At 39.8% G+C, this 17484-nt stretch overlaps 2 protein-coding genes across 2 annotated transcripts; one reads left to right on the top strand and one right to left on the bottom strand.

The window, feature by feature from the left end:
• Nucleotides 1-415: 415 nt before the first annotated feature.
• On the top strand, nucleotides 416-8417 carry LOC116841327 (ATP-dependent DNA helicase Q4). The gene is made up of 7 exons (XM_032809116.1): nucleotides 416-656; nucleotides 1543-4719; nucleotides 5047-5334; nucleotides 5461-5796; nucleotides 6475-6637; nucleotides 6727-7049; nucleotides 7148-8417. The coding sequence occupies exons 1-7, from the start codon at nucleotides 546-548 to the stop codon at nucleotides 7376-7378; spliced, it is 4629 nt and encodes a 1542-aa protein (XP_032665007.1). The 5' UTR covers nucleotides 416-545; the 3' UTR covers nucleotides 7379-8417.
• LOC116841328 lies at nucleotides 8410-16147 on the bottom strand. The gene is made up of 4 exons (XM_032809117.1): nucleotides 15835-16147; nucleotides 10236-10649; nucleotides 8969-9145; nucleotides 8410-8873 (listed from the first exon to the last, which is right to left on the bottom strand). The coding sequence occupies exons 2-4, from the start codon at nucleotides 10416-10418 to the stop codon at nucleotides 8667-8669; spliced, it is 567 nt and encodes a 188-aa protein (XP_032665008.1). The 5' UTR covers nucleotides 10419-10649; nucleotides 15835-16147; the 3' UTR covers nucleotides 8410-8666.
• Between the last annotated feature and the right edge of the window lie 1337 nt (nucleotides 16148-17484).

Below are 17484 nucleotides of genomic sequence, written 5' to 3'. Positions count from 1 at the left end.
CTAGGGTGTAATAGTAGGTGCTATAAGGGGTCCTTGTACTGGTCCCGTGTGTGATTATAAACAAATGTCAACGTGTACAGAGTGAATAGCTTAAAAAATAATTTAATAAAGAAGATGTTATAACAAAGAAGATGGATGATCCACAACAGCCGACATCAAGTGGCATCGAGAAAAGGAGTAAGAAATCAAGAAGGAGAGTATTCCAGTATTACAGTAAATAACAAATATGTCAATTTCCTTATTATTATTCATATTGCACTCTATTCCTATCAAAACAATTTTCCTCCCTCTTTCTAATTCCTTCACATTTCCTTTCTCGCAGGGTCCTAATGATACCTCAGATTTGACGAAAGTATATACGTAAGTGAGGACTCCGAGCGTTTGCTCTGTACGCATGCGCGAGTCACATCTTGCAAAAATTCATCACTGGTTCAGTTGCGTGTTTACGCGGGAGATACTCAGAACAACCCAACCTCAAATGCGCGTCCCATCTCCGACCGTAATAACTCCTGAGTCCCGTTAAAGGCTTTTGTTTTACGACAAATATGGAACTTCTCGAGAATCCCGCTTTCAAAACCAAATACTTGAAGAATAAGCTTCGTGTGAAATTATGGGAGAGCGATTTTATGGAAAAGTACGGACGTAAACCTAACAAGGTGAGTTATTTTACTCGCGTTTGCATACTTGATATTAAATAAAGTTATTTGACTTGCACTTTATATTCACTTTAATACGACGCGTCAGACAAATTAAACATAGAATTATATGTTTGACTTTAAAATTACAATAATGATATGGTTCTAATACATATACATACAATTTTTTCATGCATATGGCTTTTATATTAACAAAAATCAATAAAAACCCAAGGTTGGGAAAGTTACTTTTGAGAAGTAACTTGTTACTATTATTTATTAATAATTGAAAAAAGTAATTCATCTTTAATGTTATTTAGTTTGAAAAGTAACTTGTTATTGTAGCTATTACTTAAAAAGTTACAATTTTTGTTATTTTCTTTATTAAATTGTAAAGACTTTGTACAATTTACTGCTACCCACTCAAGATATTCACATTTTACACATCATGCAATTATATTTATTATCATACAATTATATTTATTATCATTACTAGTAAAAAAAGATAACATTACCAAGCTATTACAGAAAGACTGGGAAAAGTAATAGCATTACTTTTTCCAGTCCTATAAAAATCACTGTACAGAATTAGATAAATTAATTTTTATTTGACTAAGTTAAGTTTAAAGCTTATAATATTTACTCAAATTTAGAGGGGATGCCAAAGTGGATACAAAAACATTTACAATTCTGTGCAATTTTACAGAAAAAAGTCAGTATTCTGTCGATACGACTTTCAAGTATAGTATTCCCTCAAAAGTTACAAAACAAAAAAGAACTTAATTAAGTTAAAAATTAAGTTAAAATTAAGTTAAAATTAAGTTAATTAAAAATTAAGTTAAAATTAACTCATTAAAGTTAAAATTGTGTGTTCTGGGAAGACAAAACTCCTCTTCATGCATTTCAGAATGACATAAAAGAAGCTGATATAGCTATTAAAGAATCATACAAGATGTATTGGAAATTGAAGACGCGCGCGCTCGAGGAAACTCTCACGGATATCACTTTCTGCGACGATGTGCAAGACAATGTTTCTAACGAATCGCCGCAGAAACCGATGAGCGACGAGAGACACGACAAGAAGCCGAGCCCGGAGAAAATCACGAAAGACGCGGAGAATATCTATCCACACAATAAACTGATCACAGACACCGAGAAATCGAGTCCTGCGAACGTCAAGGGAGTCTGGGGTGATCATTTGAACAAGAGCAAGGAACCAGCGCCGAAGAGGAAGCAATCTTTACTGATCGGTAGATCCTCGTCCTTCCAGCTGTCTAGAAACAAATTTGAGAGTTCTGCCTTCACGAAACGAAACCCGAGGAAATCGTTGTCGTCGGCTAAGATAAAAACCAAGTCCGAGAAGACCACCTCGAGCGACTCGAACGTCGATCACAAGACCGCGACTTTAGATGGCAGAAATAATCTCGAAGCCGAAGAGACGAAGCTCGTGTTCGGCGAGCCGATGAAGGTAACGTTCGAGGGAAGCAAACCCGTGCTGCACTCCATTAACGCGGTCCAACAACTGATTGACGGCCACGTGACCGGTGTGAGCCGCAACCTGAATCCGGGATGGCTGGATCGATGCACGAAGGACAGTAACATGGAGATGTCGGCGTTCACCACCACACAGAGGCTCTCGAACACCAGCGACTCCGGAGTGGAGTCCATGGAATCCAGCATACACTCCCCGAAGGACTCGGTGTCCACCGCGGTAAATCCCTGCGCTGCGTCGCCCCAGCTTTCCGACGAGGAGGATTTCATATGTAACAGCGACTCCGAGGAGGAGCGTAGGAACAAACGTGTCGGGAATTTCAAGAAACGCTTGAGCGACCAAGAGGGTCGCCCCGCGAAGCGACTATGCATCCAAGTCGACTCCAACGATGCAATCGGCATCGATACCTTCCCACTGATTCCCAACATTGACAGGAGTTTGAATCTAGTACATACTAAAACTGACAATATTAGCGCGTTTAATTTGACTCCCGATGTTAATGCTGGCTTCAGTCTGTCGGACGAATCTGCAAGAACTCTGAAAGCCGCCAAAAACCCACATGTTGAGTCGAATATTATCGTCAAAGACAGAGCAATAACTGAGGATATTTCACAGGCCGAAACCGAGCGAGCCAAATGCAACTCCAAGACGGTGGATACTACTTCCAAATCGGTTGATTTGAACCGAGAAGACTCCTCTGTTCCCGCAGAGAAATCAACGAAGTCACGCACATCGCATCGCAGCGCGAAACAAACTCTGTCTGACGACTCTGATTCTGATTACGTGGAAGAGAGTAAGAAAAATAGGAAGACTAAGACAAAAATGAAAAAAAGCGTCGCAGGGACACGTTCAGTTAAGAAATCTACGGGCGAACGAAGTAAGAGAAAGCCGACGAGTAACGGAGAAAATTCCAACGTAAGGAGATCTACTAGGACGCGACCGAATTTAAGGAAGGATGACGAAGAACGAAATTCGGAGTCGGAAACTGAGAAAATTCTTATATACGGTGTGGAAACGATCGAGGCAGTTCCACGCTTCGCAATGAAGCCCACAGGAACTGGCGATCTCATCGCGCAGTTCTCCGAATCAGTTTCCGCCGTTGAGTCTGAGAAAAACGTTTCCGTACCTTCGAAGACAAAACTGACCGACAAAGAGAAGCTGCAAAAGAAAATGGCCGCTGGAACAATGAACGACAACTTTGTCAGGATCAACCTGAAGAAGAAAGTGTTTGTTAGAGGCAAGAAGAATTTCAACTTTTCCAAGTACAAGAAGAATCAGTGGAAACAAAGGAAGAAGGACTTAGCGTCCAGCGAGAGCAACTTGGACGCGGCTGACCTGATCGACAAAAACGGCATGACGTGCTTCAAGTGCGGAGAGTCTGGACACTTCGCCAAGAATTGCACGGTTTCCAAGGGCGATGCTCTTCTGCCTCTGAAGGAGATCGACGAATCGTCGAGCTTCCCGACTTTGGAGGAAGCCGAAAGGATGGCGAGTCAGAACGCCATGATCGCTCACAGCCACAAGATCGACCAGCTCCCCGAAAGGCCATCTTTCTTCATTGCAAAACCTTCAGATTCCCAGTATGAAGAAAAGGAAAAAAAGGAAGGAAAAGAAGATGTGGAAGAACTCATGGCGAAATTATTCAGTGACGACTTTGCGGATTCCGTTGAGGAGAAGGATACGCCTGCACTCGGACACAAGATACCACAAGAACTGTTATCGCGACTATTACCACCTCAAATGGAGACAGTCAATCCGTTGTATCCTACAAACGAAGACGGTAGCCTCGTCGAAACCCCGCCAGAAGTTTTCGAGACGCTACGCATGTTCGGCCACGACAGCTTCAAAACCGGCCAGGAGAAGGCGGTGATGAGGGTGCTGTCCGGCCGGTCCACCCTGGTAACGCTGTCGACGGGCTCCGGGAAATCCCTGTGCTACCAGCTACCGGCCTACTTGTATTCGCAACACTCACGCTGCATCACCCTCGTGATCTCGCCGTTAGTATCCTTGATGGACGATCAAGTGACGGGCGTGCCTCTCTTTCTGTCCGCTGCGTGCTTGCACACCAGCCAAAGTCCGAAAGTGAGGGAGCAAGTGATGCAGGCGGTGAAGGACGGCAAAGTGAACATCCTGCTGGTGTCGCCGGAAGCGGTGGTGGCCGGTGAGAAATCCACCGGCTTCGGCGCCCTGTTCAGGCAGCTACCGCCGATCGCGTTCGCCTGCATCGACGAGGCCCACTGCATCTCCCAGTGGTCGCACAATTTCCGGCCGTCCTACCTGATGCTCTGCCGGGTTCTCAAGAAGAAATTCGGCGTGAAGACGGTGCTGGGACTCACAGCAACCGCCACGCGAGCAACGGCGGAGAGTATAGTAAATCACCTGGATCTACCTGACGGCATGGCTGGAGTTATATCGGACGTGCCGATGCCCAAGAACCTCGTCCTGACAGTCTCCAAGGATGAGAACAAGGATCACGCTCTGATAGCGCTGCTGAGGAGCGAAAGATTCCAGGAGTGCAATTCTGTGATAGTCTACTGCACCCGCAGGGAAGAATGCGCGAGGGTCGCAGGCTTGTTGAGAGTGTCTCTACAGGTAAATATTACAATGTGAAGTATAAGGTATTTGCCGAGTACAATCCGCAAGGAGACGATTCTATGTGAAAAGATAAGTTAGAAATGTAGAATAACATTTTTTTATATGGTGCTTAGTTTTTGAAAACAATATTATTTGAATATTCATTCAGTACGTGCGTTTTTCAACATCAGTTTACTCGAAAACAAAATGTTATACGTAAAAAAAAATTACTGCACAGTTTTTACTTATTTCTTCAGTAGAATCGCTCTCTTTCGAGTTGTCGTCATTTCGGTAATATTCTGCATATCTCTCGACTTGAAGTGATACTAAAACACGTATTTGTAGGATCCGCGAAATCCTGAGAAGCCGAACGCAAAAGTATCCACGATAGCCGAAGCCTACCACGCAGGCATGACGGCGCATCGACGTAAGGTCGTGCAAAAGGAGTTCATGAGTGGAAAAATTAAGATCGTGGTCGCCACCGTGGCGTTCGGGATGGGTATCAATAAATCGGACATTCGTGCAGTCATTCACTATAACATGCCCGGCACCTTCGAAGGATACGTGCAGGAAGTCGGTCGTGCCGGTAGAGACGGTCTCACGGCGCACTGCCACCTATTTTTAAATCCGATGGTATCGTATCGAGCTAAATATCCAAGATTATTTTCCCCAAAGCTTTAGTTCACCAGTCTTCGTCGGGTCTTGTAATTAATTCGGTCGCTACTTGACTTAATTCAGATCTGTTATTCTTGAACACAGGAGAACAGCGATAAGTGGGAGTTACGCAGACACATACACGCAAATGGCGTCGACAGACACACGATCAGGCATCTGCTGCAGAGAATATTCATTCCTTGCTCTTGTGCGAAAATAAACTCCAAGGATTCTGGTCGCAGGTGTCCTGGCCACGAGGTCGCCCTTCCGATCGATGAAACCGTTCAAGCCCTCGACATCACGGAAGAGACGATCTCGACGTTACTGTGCTATCTTGAACTGCATCCGAAGAAATTTATCACCGTACTCTCGTCCGTATACGTGCGAGCCCGAGTTTCGAGCTATAATGGGCCACAAGCTCTCAAACAAGCGGCGCAATCTGTAAGATTTCGTTTAAAATGATGTGTGTGTGTGTGTGCGTGTGCACACAGGATGTCTCACACTCTCTTCCGGGCATTTTGTGAGAACGTGGAACAGGTTGAGGTGAACATAAAAGTCCTATATCATTTTGTAATATTCGCAATAATTATCGAGATATTGTAGAAAATTTGTAAATGATCATGCAGGATATGGTAAGTGAGTTATAATAGCGACGACTGGCGTCGTGTACTTATACTTTAGGTCAAATTGAACAAAAAAGTCCTCTACCATTTTGCAAATAATCACATAGATTTTTAATTATTAATTAAAGAAGATGAGTGCATTATCACGTAAAATCGTGCAATAATCTTCTTTAATTAATAATTAAAAATCTATGTGATTATTTGGAAAATGGTAGAGGACTTTTTTGTTCTATTTGACCTAAAGTATAAGTACACGACGGCAGTCGTCGCTACTATGACTCATTTACCATATTCTGCATGATCATTTACAAGTTTTCTACAATTAATATCTCGATAATTATTGCGAATATCGCAAAACGGTATAGGACTTTTATGTTCACCTCAACCTGTTCTACGTCCCCACAAAATGCCCGGAGGAGAATATGAGACACCCTGTATATATATATATATAGCAGAGTAGATATACAATCATTAAAAAATATATATTTTGTTGTAGTCTCCACCGCTCGCGATGGCGATAGCGCTAGACATGCAAAAGGGAATCACGCACGAAGACAGTAACATTATAGAGTTCCCAGTTATCGACGTTGCATCGGCCATCGGTTGGGACAGCGGTGTGGTGAAGAGCCACCTTAAAAATCTAGAATGGACGACGGCAGGTGAGGAGTGTACTCATAAAATTTCACCTCTACGGATCTTCCCGCTTTCTTTGGAATGTTTTATTCACACGATCAAATGTGTCTTGCAGCTGACGGCCGGATGAAGCGCTCATCTATATCGATGCATTATGACAAGCTCGGCTTACGAGTGAAAGCGCCGGGCGATCTCTCCGACGTCGAGCTGGACGAAGCGCTGGACGCGCTGATCGCACGCACTCAATCTCAGGAATCTTCATGTCTGCGCCAGCTCGAGATCATATCCACCGCACTCAACAAAATCAGCGTATCGTCGATCAAGCACTGCTCGGTCTTGGACGACGATGTCGCGAAGAGATCGGAAGAACTCAAGGACACCGTCCGAAAATACTTTCAATCGGATACTCCTTTGGATGACGTCGGCATAAGTTTACAGGTGTGGCTTTTGACAGAGAGATATTTGAGACTCTTCGTTCATAGAACAGTTGGCGCACGGATTGACCCACGCGGATACTAATCTCGTTCATTCCGCAGGACAAAGTGGCGAACGAGCATCAGATCGCCGCCGACGTACGCAGCTTGGTATTGTGCTACAGAGACACCAAGTTCACCGGTCGCGCCGTGGCTCGCATATTCCACGGAATACAGAGCCCGAATTACCCCGCAGTGATCTGGGGCAGGTGTCGTTTCTGGCGGGCTTATCTCGCCGCGAACTTCAACGGCATTTGCCGAATTGCCACCAAAGAGATCTTGGCGCTGCGATGATAGTGAGATCGGGAAAATACACGTTGATAATAATGGTCATAAGAGAACACAATTAACACGCATTCTACAATCAGTGTCTTCTTGTCGATCGAATAGACATAATTTTAATCCGCGTCAAGAAGCGATAGACTGATACCACGATGCAAATGTCTTCATGTTTGTTAAATGAGACTTAGATCGGCTGAACTGTCGATACGATGATTGTCAGATAATGAGATACGTCTAAGGGATAACGCGGTAACTTATTTTACGTTTGAATATACAGGGTGTCCCAGATTACCATTGTCAAATTTCGCATGAGCATAGAACGGATTGAAGTTAACATAAAAGTCCCGTACTATTTTGCGATATTCGTATTAAATCTCGAGATATTAATTAAAAAAGACTGATGAATGATCACGCGCGATACAATAGATGAGCTGTAGTAGCGCCATCTACTATTGTATTATGCATTTATGTATTGTACTATGCATTAGGTCGAACTGAACAAAAAAGTTCTCTACCAATTTGCAAATGACCACATAGATTTTTAGATATTAATTAAAGAAAATTTGTGCATTATCGCGCACGATCATGTAACAATTTTCTTTCATTAATAACTAAAAATCTAAATGATTATTTGCAAAATGATAGAGAGGACTTTTTAATTTGACTTAATATGCAAGCACACAACAGCCATTATACACATCTACCATATCGTAATTATTCACCAATCTTTAATTAATATCTTGAGATTTATTATGAATATCGCAAAAAACGATATGGAACTTCTACATTCACCCCAATCCGTTCCTATGCTCTCGCGAAATCTGAGAACGATAATCTGGGGCACTATGTATATATATATCGAGTTTGAATTTTTTAATATAAGAGGAAGATTAAATAAAAACATTGTTATATGTGTTTTATGTAATAAAATACATTTAGGGAATAACATAGTAATATATTTTATAGCAAGTTGGTGTATCTTGACTAAAGGGATTTTACTGTAAGCCTTCCTACGGGATTGTAATAAAAAAGAAGAAACGATATAAAATCACTTTACCACGCGCGTGGTGTATTACGAAGTTTTTAATATCTGTATATAAATTTTTTTTTCTGCATAGGACTCACCCCTCTTAAGAGAAAGAACAGGTAGATATAAAACTTAACAAAATATAGATTAGTTGTTTGTCGACAATAACCACCGTGTTAAGAAACAAGTAAAACGGTTATAACAATTCACGGCCGTTTACGGGCCGATCGCGATTATCGTTATCGTATGATGAAACTCTCGACGTACGGACTCTCACGTCACTACCCTCTTCATGTAGTTGCACTGGCGCAGGAACTTGTGCATCCGGATCTGGTGCATCTTACCGACGCGATTCATGCAGGTCTCGTTTTGACAGAGAGCGCAGAATTCGGCGGAGATATCGTGAAACGGTGAGCGGAAGTATACGCTGGCGTTCTTCAGGGCCTTGTTCTTGTGGTGCGCCCATACGTGCAGAACGACCTTAATATCAAATAGATTCGCCGGCACAGATTACCGAATTTAGCGATTCTACATCTTCGCAAGTACTTCCAAAATTTTACAATGTTTATGTCTACCTCGAAGAGCATCAACAGAGCGAGGAACCAGCGGAAATAGATGATGGCCGGTAAGAACAGGCAGATGGGATTGATCTGGCCGAAGGAGGCGCCGGCCGGGACCGGCTCCAGATCCATCAAGTGGCGTTTCCTCGACGACTTCTTCAGAGATAAGCTCTCCTTCACCTCTTTCGGTATCTGCGAGCAGAGACACGTCTCGAGTTAGAATTGCCTCTTCGCTACCGTCAAAAATTTGCCACTGTCGACGACAACGATAAAGTTTTGCCCGTCGATATCTACGATCGGGAGGAAAACAGACGGTGCTCTTGTGATATTTTTGCGGCCACGCGATACACGATACTGATGTGCAGACGCTATCATATCTCGTTTACAGAATGATAATGGCGGTAAGTTCGAAAACACGCACGAAGTACGCATATTTATACGCGATAAACACGTCTAAGTTAAATGTAGACACCGCGAAGTCGCCAGCCGCTCATTAAAGTCATCGCACTTACGTAAAAGTATCGAGGCGTACGTTACGCACTAGAAATATATATCGAGTGCAATTTATCACCAATCGAGATTCGCGCGCGAATGTCTGCGAAAGGAAAACTTCTTTCCCACCTTCCCTCGATCTGCTTTCGTTTACATAAATCCATGATTGCATATAATTTAAACAAATCCATGTTATATAACTAAAGATATGCGAACTTCTTTTTTTGAATCGCTTTTAAGATTTTCTCCTTAAAATTTCGTTTGATATAAAACTGCATACCAAACTGTACTGCTACTTTATTGTTACTTTCAACTATTCTTTAGGGATATTTACGCAATCTGTTATCTTCTTTCGTACAAAAGGAGGCCCTCTATAAAAAATAAATTAAAGAGGCATAATTAAAATTTGTTTCTTAAGTATTATTACTTATTATTAAGTATTATTAAGTATTATTAAGTATTATTATATATTTATTATATTATTATATACTAAGTATTATTTCTTAAATATTATTACTAACTAATAATTGCTTTTTTAATTTCTTTTTAATGTAAAACTATTCTAAAAAGTCACTATCTGCTCTTACTAGGAGCGCAAACGTGGAAAGTTTTACGTTTTTGTTGTTCCAACAAACATAATCGCTAAAGTCACGTGCGCGCGTCAGGTTTGCGTTTAAACAAAAAGAAACTTTCCACTTTTCCGCTTTTAGGAAAGAGTCACATAATCGTTCAAGGTGTCTTTCCGTGTTCTAAAACAAAAGCTGAGGTATTTGGCGGCCGGTGGCGTTACCTGAAACGGCACTCTCCTGAAGTGACCTCTGACCGTCGAGTATTCCACAAGACTGACTTCCGGTTCCCCGGTTTCCGCGTTGTTCACCGTCGTCGAATTGATCGGATGGTCGCGAATGTCGCAGTTAACCAGCGGATGAATCAGATCCTCGCCCGTCTCCTCGTCTATGAAAACTCGGTCCATTTTGGTCCCTCGTTCGCTGTTCGCGCACTTTGAGAAAGTAAAATATCGGGGCGGGTCAAGAAGTATTTGATCGGAACCGATTGCCGGGTCGTCTCCGGGGTCACTTCCCGGATGTTCACTATGCGCGTCTTATGCTAATTAAACACGGCACGGCTGCGATGCGAAGATTTTCGAAGTAGGTCGGGTAAATAGGATGCTCTTTTTCAGCTTTGCAATAATCTCGCAGCTGATCTGGAAAAAAAAACAGAAATATCGTTAATACCTGTGGATGCGAAACTAATCAGAGCATCGATTGTGTATCTCGAAACGGAGTGAAAATTACAAAAGTGAACAAATTCACTAGGCATTGATCAATGAAGTTACAAATATTCTAGTAAATTTCCTCACTTTTGTCATTTTCACTCCGTTTTCAGATACATAATTGACCCTCAGGATCGAGCATCATAAATTGTAATATTCTACGTTTACGTAGAAACTGCATGAAGAGAATTTATAACTACACGAAGAGGAAAGTAAACAGTAAGTACAGTCGTAACAGAGAAATGGAGCGACATTCTGCAGGAATTTACTGTCTCTTCATTTCATATACATTGTTTATACTGATCTACAATATGTTCTTTGCGTTCTGTTTTTTGTCTTTTTCTGGCTTAAAGCTTTAAGCTTGATCTACAATGTGTTCTTTGCTTACTGCTTCTTTCTCTTTCTTACTCGAGCCTTAAAGCTAGAAAAAGACAGAAGACAAGAAACAAAACGCAAAATGAGCATATTGTAGGCTTAAGGTTTGAGTCAGAAAGAGATAAAAAAAGAAGCAGGAAGCAAATAACACATTAAGGATCAAGCTTTACGAACTGAAACGTACTATTAAAAACTTTGCTATCTTCAGCAAAATTTATTATGTCTCTTAATAAGGTAAACTACTAATTGTCCATAGAGTAGATTAAAAACTTTGCTATCTTCAGCAAAATTTATTATGTCTCTTAATAAGGTAAACTACTAATTGTCCATAGAGTAAAATTGAAAAGGTTTTATATGAAAAGAAATTATAATATTCTCTCCGTGTACGAATAAGATGTCATTTATGCAGACAATAAATAATTTATGAATTTCGTTTAAAGAATATGGCTTGCTCAAACGTTAATTAAGAAAAGTTTACACTTTTATTTGACCTTTAGAATTCTGATGTAAATTTATGGACGTTGTTTCCTAAACAAGTTAGAGAACCACACAATTCTCTGGTTACATTTGTACCTTCAGAGAAGTCAATCTATTAATCTGTCATCTAATGAAATAAAAATTTTATCTTTTATCTAAAAAAGACCATGTATGCATCAAATAAACAATATATAAACAATTCGTGTAAATGTCATCTTGAAATCTACGACGCAACTCTAATGATATTAACATTGCGAGCTACCTGACGGTATGACGATTACAGTTGTAAAAATAGATTCTCCACGCATTTTCTCCACGTACGCGCGATCTCGCGCCCATCAAATTACTGCAATCTGCATCTCTCAAGAATGCAAACGAGAGTACGGCGTATGCTTTTATTCTCGAGCAATGTAAACCGCGAAGAATGGTAAACCGCAATGAGTCATACAACCGCTGGTATTATTAAGAAAAATCGCATTACTATTCCGGGGTTAAAAGATCGACTACTTCTTTTTTCTTGTATCTCTTCAACGAAGCCGTCGAAGGATGCAAGTTTACACTGCTCTTTCATGTACGTTACGAAACTTCTTATGCCGGCTTACATAAAATTACGCGTCCATGAAGATTTACTATTGGCGCGGCTATTCCAACACACGTATGTAAACTTTACAGTAACTTTGAGTATATTACGAAATTCGGCAACATTGAATTTACGATTAACCCATTAAAGCCCAAAAGAAAACTGCTAAGGATAGGCTTTCAAAAACCATCTAAATTAGGGCAAACGTCGAAATTTGTTAAAAAGTGAAAAAAAAATTTGTGTTGAATTTCAAAATTCAAGATGGCGGACCAATATGTCGGCCCAAAAATTTTGACCTATTTGAGTGAAAATCCGTATAAAGGGGGTTTAGGGTTCGCTGAGTATGAATGTGTACTTATTTTTTCAAAATTCGTAATGACGGATCAATATGACCGCCCAAAAATGCGAAAATTTGACATAGTTTTGTTATTTGGCGAAAAATCCAACCAAATTATAAGCTACTTTTCGAAGGTGTTTGTTTTGGGGCAAAACATCATACTTTAGCAAACTGTAGAAAAAAAATGGTTTTTGACTTTAAAAATCAATATGGCGGCCAAAAATTTTTAATTTTGATTTATTTCAATGAAAGTACGTTTTGAAAAATTTTGAAAAAATAAGTGCATATTCATACTCAGCGAACCCAAAACCCCCTCTATACGGATTTTCACTCAAATAGGTCAAAATTTCAAATTTTCGGGCCGATATATTAGTGCGCCATTGAATTTTAAAATCCAACACAAATTTTTTTTTCACTTTTTAACAAATTTCGACGTTTTGCCCTGATTTAGATTGTTTTTAAAAGCCTATTAGCGTCCTTAGCGGTTTTTTCTTGGGTCTTAATGAGTTAATACGATTAATCAAATTACATTCATATTTATTTCAGATAAAATAACAAAATAGAAATACGGAAAAAATGATCCAAATTTGCTCCAAATAATATGCCATGTTTAGTGTAGTATGAAAATCTGAGTGTGACTTTTTGCATCAATACAACAAAAAATTTACATTATTGTATGATATAAATTTAGTCATTAATTCAATACACAGTAGTGTTTTTGTTTCGTAAGTGTAATTAAAAGAATTGTAAAGCTTCCATCAAAGATTCAATCAAAGATTTTAATTCAATACATAGTAATGTTTTTATTTCGTAAGTGTAATTAAAAGAATTGTAGAGCTTCCATCAAAGATTTGAGTGATAAAGTCATCACTAATCTCACGTCGTGATAATGATGAAAGTCTACCTAGGTAATTTCATCATTTAACGAAACGCACACGCAACACGTGCGTCCACATACGCCTACGGAAACATTGTAGATATATCGAATCGGACAGCATGCGCGACCTTACGGATTTGACAGGTCAACAATCTCTTCTCTTCTTTATTTTCCTGCTTCTCTATATGTCTCTATACATATATATAGACAATTAACCAGAATAACCAACCTAATCAAACTGAACAAAACTCCTCTACCAATTCTCAAGGAATCACGTAAAATTTTGAGTTATTAATTAAAGAAGATTGGTGCATGATTATGGACGGGAAACGGTAGGATGGGTTCTATGGACATGTCTAATGAAAGATGAGTTCCAGTCTGTAAAACAATGGCTTACTTCTGACATTTCTTAGCGATACTAAAGGCCAAACACAAAAAACTTAAATAGTAAGACGTAAGCAATAAGCAATTTGACCACAGTCGCTGATTTTTCTTACGATTTAAGAATTTCAGTATTTCATTTCGTAAATATGTTTTATTACTAAGTTATAATAAATGCATATTAATGCTCCTATGTCCTTGTCGCGGCTATCTTGATTTATAACGTTAGAAACGAGGAAACGCACGCTAAAAATTCTTGTAAAATACATTAAAATAAAAAGATGTATCCATAAAATGACGCTTGCAATCGATCGAGATGTGTAAAATGATTCGAAAACTCCTTTTGTTCCAACAATCAATAATCATAAATAAAATTAACGTGACAAGGTCATAAGAAAAAATAGGTTGCATGCCGGGTTAATTTTACGATCATTTATTGATTTTTAGAACACAAGGAAAGCATTTGGATTATTATATATATACGCCCGATTGCAAATGTTATTTTATGAGTATATTTTTTATTTTAACGTATTTTGCAAGAATTTTTATCGTATTTTTTTGCCTCTGACATTATCAATCAAGATTACAGGAAGCAAGAGTTTTAATATTTGAACATCTGAAAAACTGTTTAACTGCATGAATGCACATTGCACACGCGCAGGAAATAAATCTTACGCATGTTCTAAAAACATTTTTTTTATTATAAACATATGAATCCTTGTCTATAATATTATACGTATATTCATAAAATATTTGTGCTATCTGATATTTATGATATTTCTGAAATATTTTTGCAATATTTAACAAAACCACATTATCCGACAATATCTTTGGAATATTTTTGAAATATTAAGTAGAAACGCATTTTTAAGAGATACACGTAAAATCAACATTTCAAGACGTTGATTAAATGTTCTTTCTTTATTGCGTGGGGGAATTATAGGTACAACATTATTATCACTAACAACATGTATAGTAACGCTTATTAAAAAAAATTTCTTTTAGGTTTTCCTAACAATAATTCTCTCACTGTATAATTGTAGTCACATGTATCAATCATTGTTTTTTCCACTGAAAATATAATTATATAATCAAATTCCCGTTTCTTTCAATACAAAGAGAAGAGAATAATCGACGTTCAAAAAAAAATAAATAAAGAATTAAAGATGTTCAAAGTAAAATATACAATTGTCGAACAAAATAGTCGCGTTTCTCGTCCCGGTAAAAGCAAATGCGCTAAAAAACAACGAGAATAATTTCACGGCGATCGGCGAGCTCTTTCAACAGCATAGCAACTCGCACTTGTTCTCACCGCGAGACGCAATTATCAAAGCAATTACGATAGCGCGATACTCTTCGGGCGTTGGTAAGAAGCGCAAGGCGGGATAAGACGTAAAACGGGCGCCGCCTGAATCCTACTCGCTTACAGGTTCTTCACGCGTTACGCAATAGCCGAATAGCAGACAAGCACGGTAAATGCAGGTGATCTTGTGTTATCGACAAGTGCGTTAGATCAACACGGCAGATACGAGTGTATCAAAGCGACTCTTTGCAGCGCTGCCCTCGGCGCCGACAAAGTGCGCGCTCCACTGTCGCGAGCGTTTCTTCGCACATTGCTTGGAAAGAACGCGTTTTCGAGAGTTATAATAAGGCGCGCGTCTTATCTGAAATAATGTAAGATAGAAAACGGCAAATTTTTAAATTAATGCATCAAGATCAAGGTTGCGCAGGTGCGTGAACTTATCAGTACGAGATACGCGCGTGCAAGTAGATACGTAATAAAAAAATTACTTACGAAAAAGAAAGTACGATTAGACTTATCTGTAAACAATCAACATCGTAGTCAAAGCAAAATAAAGATAGGGAAAAAAAAACAGGCCAAGAGAAATGTAGAAGGAAAATACTAAGAAAATGTCTGTGTTTTCGAAGAAAAAAACAGATCTAACGACATCATACCGACTCACTTACTCATTCACTCACTCTCTTTCTCTCTCTCTCTCTCTGGAAGAAGAATATCGAGAGCGCAACGAAGCGGCGGAGAACGATCAGAGCCGCACGATCAAGTAACGTGTGTATAAGTAATACTTACACACGTCGCCGACGATGACACCGTCGCGATAATTAATACGGCCTTCGTAACTGGAATAGCGCAGAACGTGGGATCAATGTGTTGCGCGGATTCAGCCGTCCATTGTGACGAGTCGGCACTTACGCACAACCCGAACGCGGGTGCTGGAGCGCACGACGTGTCGCGTATCAGGATCGACAACGTAACGCAACGTCGAAACGACGGGAGCAGAGTGCGACGCGCGATTCGCACCGCGAGATAACGCGCGTCGATACACGTCGACCGACGTTCGAACGGCTCGAGCGACTGCAGGCAACTGAATGTAGAATCAGAGTTTTACCAGTAAACTGCAGCAGTGATGCAAAGAAAGCAGCGGGGCCTAACTTTCGTCTTGGAAGGAGGGGAATGATTTTTAGCGCCTCTACCATTGATCTCACCAACCAAACCGAAGAGGTCACGTGACGTGGAGTAGGGATATTCAAATCTATTTGGACGCGCGCGAGAAGATCCATATATTTCCTTGGCTTATATTCTGAACCCTCTTTTATCTATAAAAGTGTCTCTAAAAGAGGCTTAGAAGCCACCTGATTGGCTGAGAAGCTATATTTAAGGCATTTTTATCGATAAAAGAAGGTTCAGATATGGGCCTCTTATGACTGCGTTCGCTTTGGGCGCTTACGCGCTGTAAGCGTCATTCTATCTTTATTGCTCATTATATGCGGGAAAAAGATGGAATGACGCTTACAGCGCATAAATGCCCAAAGCGAACGCAGTCTATGTGTTAAGCGTAGTCTACAATGAAGATTTAGTCCCATATTCTGAATCCTCTTTTATCGATAAAAGTGCCTTAAATGTAGCTTTTCAGCCAATCAGGTAGCTCCTAAACCTCTTTTAGAGGTTCATTTATCGTTAAAAGAGAACTCAAAATACAGGCCTTAAGCTTCAGTCCCGATCTACAATAGGTATAGTAAGCTTTAAACCGTAAGAAATTAACCAATCACAACTGATTATTCCTCTATAATTCCACTGTGATTGGTTAATTTCTTAAGGCTTGAAGCTTATTACACCTATTGTAGATCGGGACTTAAGAAATTATTCACAAGCTACATCAATTGGTCGACACTAGAAAATCCCTAAATTACATGTGGTTGTGATTAGTGGTGAGCAAATGAACCGTGGGCAACTGAACCTCCCAAAAACGCGACCTATGCTCTGTTTTTTTAGCTGCACTACTGAACTAATACAATAAAGCCCGTATCAGACTACAGATTAAGATTGAGATTGAATTGAAAATTGACCAAACTTGAGCTTAGTGAATTTTGCTCTGATTGGCTAAATTTCAATTCAATCTCAATTCTAATTTATAGTCTGATACGGGCTTAAGTTAAAGTGAGAAAAGATATACTTCTCTCACTTTAACTTATTGCACCAGTTCAGCAGTCAGCTGAAAGTGGTCTATTTTTTTAGCTGCTTTGCTGAACTAGTGCAATAAATTAGAGTGAAATAAATATACTTTCTCTCACTCTATTTTTGCACTAGTTCAGCAATGCAGCTAAAAAGAACAAAGCAAAGAACACCATATATCGACACATTGGCCCGTATTCTGAGTTCTCTTTGAACGATAAATGAGCCTTTAAAAGAGGCTTAGGGTGCCGTCCCATTGAGCACGGA

The sequence above is a fragment of the Odontomachus brunneus genome, unplaced genomic scaffold, assembly GCF_010583005.1.
Source record: "Odontomachus brunneus isolate Ranch 3 - 2012 unplaced genomic scaffold, Obru_v1 Obru_scaffold_015, whole genome shotgun sequence".
In the NCBI taxonomy this organism is placed as follows: Eukaryota; Metazoa; Arthropoda; class Insecta; order Hymenoptera; family Formicidae; genus Odontomachus; species Odontomachus brunneus.
This window is presented reverse-complemented; position numbering and strand designations above follow the sequence as displayed.